The sequence below is a fragment of the Aplidium turbinatum genome, chromosome 18, assembly GCF_918807975.1.
Source record: "Aplidium turbinatum chromosome 18, kaAplTurb1.1, whole genome shotgun sequence".
Classification (NCBI taxonomy): Eukaryota; Metazoa; Chordata; class Ascidiacea; order Aplousobranchia; family Polyclinidae; genus Aplidium; species Aplidium turbinatum.
In genome coordinates this window covers 4,420,846-4,426,200 of record NC_137489.1, presented here as the reverse complement: position 1 = coordinate 4,426,200, position 5,355 = coordinate 4,420,846, and the positions used below count along the sequence as shown (strand labels likewise).

General features: G+C 36.4%; 1 protein-coding gene across 1 annotated transcript; it reads left to right on the top strand.

The window, feature by feature from the left end:
- The first annotated feature begins 494 nt into the window (after positions 1-494).
- On the top strand, positions 495-1,985 carry LOC145787965 (semaphorin-5A-like). The gene is made up of 2 exons (XM_082599803.1): positions 495-634; positions 1,294-1,985. Exons 1-2 carry the CDS (start codon positions 555-557, stop codon positions 1,649-1,651), a joined length of 438 nt encoding a protein of 145 aa, XP_082455929.1. The 5' UTR covers positions 495-554; the 3' UTR covers positions 1,652-1,985.
- Positions 1,986-5,355: the final 3,370 nt, after the last annotated feature.

Sequence of the window (5,355 nt, the reverse complement as noted above, 5' to 3'; positions counted from 1 at the left end):
AAGTAATTTAAGGTTTTTAATTGAAAGCAAGCCAGCAGTAAAGCGTAAAAAAAATGTCAAATTGGCAATTGACCCTTCTAATGTTGAAGGAACAACGGAGTTGCGCGTCCCGTAATGTACCGTCCCTATCTGTACTCTGATCATGAAACAGAGGTCTCGACGGCTGTGCTGGCACCCGGAAGATCGCTCCGTCTAAATCTAAACGTTGTTATGTCGTCATTAAAAACAGCAAGATAAATGTATCTATGAGTATAGAAATATAGTAAGCTGAAAAAATTGAAGCATTAGGCTAAAGATTTTTTGCGTATACAACTATACCATATCAAGGCCGTGCATGAGGCTACTGCTTTCTTTTTGTGATGCATCGCTTTTAATAGTGAGGTTAGCACAACGATGTAGCCTTTCTGGCATTTCTTATTGGGCAAAAATCGATTTCACTCAGATAATATAGCATTTTTACCCACAATTGGTTAATAATTATACTTTTCAGAATTTAAAATTTGAATAAGTGAAAAAATTACTCTGCAAATTAAATTAAAGCTTTCTTCTTGATAATGACCCCATCTTCGTCCCGTTCTGTGTTGCTGCTCTCGTTTCTGCTAATCTTTCTGATTCTACCTACATACGGAGTTTTGTAAGTTGAATTTTGTATCTTGCAGATAGTTTCAGAAAAGAATGATCCGATGATAGTTTTCAAAACTTGTCAGTGTTTGTTTGATGTAATGGGCTAACTGAAGTGAAAGTGAGGAGCAGGGTTTTTAAAGTAGGCCTGCTCACGATTTGATTTACGAATATGATGTCATTGTCCCAAAATGCAAAATAAGCATTACTTTCTTTTTGCAGCGCCAACGCCTAGTTCAGATTTCTGTCATGTTAAAAGTTATTACAGGACAAACCCAGTAAACTAACCAGTCGTTCAATAATGCTCTTTTTAACTTTTTTAACGTGCATGTATAAGTTGGCAATCTTTTGTGACATTATGGTAAAATCTTAGCTGTGTTTTGGTTAAATATGTTGTTTTATGAATTTGTTAAAAAATCTTGGACATTGATGTCCTACATTGAAAATCATTAAAAATAGTGAGACTTTTTCCAATAGCTTGTACCTTGGGCAACACGTAGGTTATGCAACTGCTGATTCAGTTAAATGTACCGTACCAATTTAACGTCATAAAAAGGTTGTGTTTACTTTGAACAAAGAAGTTATTAAACAACTGACTAAAATCTGTTTTATAAAACAAAGAAGTTTGACGCATAGTTATGGTATTTCAACATTATTTTATTGAATTTTCAGCTGGAGGAAACAAAAACCAAATCAGCCTTGCGCCCATGAAAGACATAAATGCAAATGGAAGTGGACTCCTTGTTCAAAACCTTGCGGAGGAGGACATAAGGTCCCTGTGGTGACAAAGCGAGAAGGAAAATGTGGAAAATGTATTTTACCAGGAACAAGAGCTTGCAATATGCGATGCTGTCCAGAAGAATGTCGTTGGCATCCTTGGAAGAAACATGGATCTTGCTCAGCTGAGTGCGGAGGAGGACTTCAAGAGATCCGTCGGAAGATGGTGTTTAAAGGAAAATGTGGGAAAGATCCATGTACAGGAAAAACAGTGTCAAAACGAAGCTGTAACACTAAACCTTGCCAAGATTAAAAACAGCCAAGAAGTAGGCTACAGATACTGAAACGACAAGCATTGCTGGTCGAAAAAATAAAGCAAACGTGTATTATAAGTAGTTTATAATTTTTGGCAGAGAAAAAGTAAAATAGGCTTTTTTATTAGAGTTAGGTTCGCTGATAAATTAGCAATTTGAGAACTTTCTATAGTTTGTTTCTTTTGTTTTTGATGATTTGCAGCAAAACGAAAAAGGTTTTAAGGGAAATAGTTCACGTATATTACCTTTCAAAGTATTGTTGTTCGACAAAATCAATCGAAATGAGTAATAAGGCTTTCGTCGCTTTTTGTACTGAAATAATGTAAATAAAAGTTCACCATACAAGTTTTATTTTTCACAGTGATGGTGTAATGCAGTGATTTTCAACTTTTACAAGGATGCCAAACTCTTGCGCTACGGTATTTCACAAGTTTTGTTGAACCAATAGCTTTCAAAATTATGATACAAAGCGGATTGCGATACAGAAGCAGTAATAGAAACACATTAAATCAACAATCGAAAAATCAACCCGCACCAATTAATACGACTTCTGATTTTTTTTGCAACAATCTGAGAAACTGTTTTTTTAGAAAGAACAACCGCAAAATAAATTTGCTGTCACTTCATTTTTTTCCAACCAAAATATCATTGCTCGTCTTGTCAGATCGCGCCTCATCACTGGGAAACAAATCTGTCATTTTTTCACATTGACGTCACGGGGTAAACAAAGTAGCTACGAGTCAAGCGAGCCTAAATCAAGCAGACAGAAACCTACTCCTAGCTCAGCCCAGGGTATTGAATTACGGCCTCTTACAAAGCATCGATCTCTCCATGCGCAGCACTTTTTATTTGTGTATTGAAATTTAATTTAAACCATCCAAGGCTTCAATGAGATTGTTCTTTGTTGGACCACGGTATTTAAGACTTTTAATAGAACGCATGGTACGATCATAAAGGGAAAAAATGCCACAAAACTTGTTTATCTCGTCACCAGTGCAAATTATAGTCCTCCACATCACTCGGTTAGCAGCATCCTCTTCTTTCATTCCTACTGTTTCAATGTCTTCTGTCACACGGTCTCTCTATCTTCTTTTTAACATTTCTGGTTTTTATTTCTTAACTTCCAATTGTCTCATTCTTCCTTCCAACATAATCTTTATTTCTCTGTACCACGTATTCTAACCATTTTAAGACGTGTCTCCCTTAGGTCTTTCAGCTCACCGATTTTCAGTTGTTTTCTTATAATTTCATTTCTAATTCAGCCCTGCTTTGTCTATCCCAGACCGCGAGTTTTATTTCAGCCTCTTGTACTTTCTCTTCCTGTATCTTCGTCAAGGCTATCGTCCATCCACATCCCATACACATTACGGTACTTATCTTTTTATTGCTTTATAAAGCTTTTCCTTCAGCTTTTCTGGCACCTGTTTGTCACATTTCATGCTTCTATCCCGCCTGGCATCTCCTTGTCATTTCTCTGTCTCTTGTTCAGCAAAAGTTAAGTTTTTTTCTCGATCACCTCACTTTGTAGACTTTTCTTAAAACTATAATTTTGAGGATAGAAAATGTTAAGATATTTTTGTATCTAGAATATTTAGGCAATCTGAGCAAGTAAAGTTGTTATTGAGATTGCCCCAGCGGCGTAGCTAGGGGGGGCGGGGGTGGGCGGACCGCCCCGGGCAGCACGTCTGGGGGCGGCACTTTCAGACTACGATTTTAATTTTGATTATAATCTGACAAAAAAACGCGTTTCATTTTCACATGCTTTTTCTTGAAGGGGCGGTAAAATCTGAATCTGCCCCGGGCGGCACATTCCCTAGCAATCTCTAGCTACGCCACTGGATTGCCCTGCTCAATATTGTGATGGCGGAGAACATAATTCGCTCGGTTTCCAATCATGCGATCTTCGTTTGTCACCCTACTGGACCTTAATTATGAAAAACCCTATTTCTCCCCATTCAGGATGTATAGTGAATTTGGTGGGAGTTGCTTTGAGGTAAAACCGGCTAATTTTTTCTTATTCCCTGACTCTCAGCAGCTGAGAATGAAAATGATTTTCTAACATACTGTGAAATAGGCTACTTAGAAAAGTAAAACAAACTCTTATAATGGTAATTAACAAAAAGTAACCAGTAACGACAAAATTCAAAAGTGTGTTGAGAAATAGTACAAACTAGAAAAAGTTGGCATTAAAAGTGCCCGGGACATTTTGAATTGCATGTAGCCTGCTTGTGTGTTGGTTTTAGAAATAGGCTGCAGTTTCTAAGCTTACCGAAACCGAATCTAATACTATTAACTTTTCTTTTGTTAGAACTGGCCTGCAAATTGTCGTTTATGTAAAACTATCCTTATCAAAAGGAAGTTAGACCACACTTGATTGATATTACTATTTGTTTGATCTCCGTGAGTTATTATCATGTCACAATAAATTGCTATCTTACTCAACCACACAAAGTCACGGCATCATAGCCACGAGGTTATCTCCTGTTGCTCATTGTAATTGTATGTTGAGTAATTTTAGAAAGTTTGCTGTTTAGTAATTTCCATACAACCTGTGTTCAACTACTGTAAGCAAATGCACCTACAATTATATCTTTTCAAAAACAATTTACAAACAATAGCATACAGCCATATGGCTACCTCAGACGGGATGTTAGATATCGTTCCTCCAAAAAGGGATAAATCTTCTGTTTTTGATATTATTTCGTTACCATTGCAAATGTGATAACGCAAGATGAACGCTGCAATTATTCTGTTACACTGCAACCACTAAACACGTTTATATGTTTATTGTTGCTGCAGAAACTTTGCGCAGAAAACATATATTTATTGCTTTTGTTTGCACGGGAAAAGTTTGCTTGCAAAAATATGCAAACAAATAATGTTTTTAGGTACCGGTAAATAAAGATATGGCCAGATGCAGGAACGTATTTCCTTTGGATAAAAACTTTTTCTGCCTTCTCAACAGCCTTATTCAAATAGAATCAGAATTAACGCCACACAATAATTAACAATAAAAAGGCGTATGCTCATTAGGGTGGGCCGTTTTTGACTTTTTTTCGAAATTCAAAAACGGCTAGTCATAAAAAGTGGCACATGCATGAAAAAATTACGTGTGCAAAATTTCATCAGTTTAGGGGTGCATCTTCTGCCCCCTTAAGGGGAGTCAAACTTTCAATTTTTTGAAAAAAAAGGAGAAATTTCACGTTCCATTTTAACATAATTTTTTTTAAGTTATAATTTTTCTACTGGCTAGTTATAAATTGTAATTGGGATGTACCCAGAACTTTCCTATGTAAAAGCATGTTCGAAGCTTAAGGTTTACTGCCCCCGCTTCGACGACCAAAATGTTGAATTTTTACCAATTTGAAATGCTATTTTGTCATTGCTCAATAAACAAACTTGTCGCAAAAGGGCGAGATGGTGTTAACGCTGTAGCTTACGCTCATTTATGTTCTATCCACTAACTTTGTAGGATGATACGAACTGACAAACTATAAGACGTAGTCTTGCTTAAATTAAAAGCAATAGTAGCCTACGTTTGATCAGTTGCAGCTATAAAACGCAACCTATAATTTACTTCAGAATAAAAGCAATATGATCTGCAGGTTCCGTAAATGGAATGTAGGCTACTGTACAGTTCCACGTGAATTGTTATCATGATCTTGTTTACACAAATTTGTCATTTACAAACCATTAAACGTTC

Coding starts and splice junctions, on each gene's coding strand:
- LOC145787965 (XM_082599803.1), top strand. CDS start 555: ATGACCCCATCTTCGTCCCGTTCTGTGTTGCTGCTCTCGTTTCTGCTA. Junction 635..1,293: donor CTACCTACATACGGAGTTTT/GTAAGTTGAATT, acceptor TTGAATTTTCAG/CTGGAGGAAACAAAAACCAA.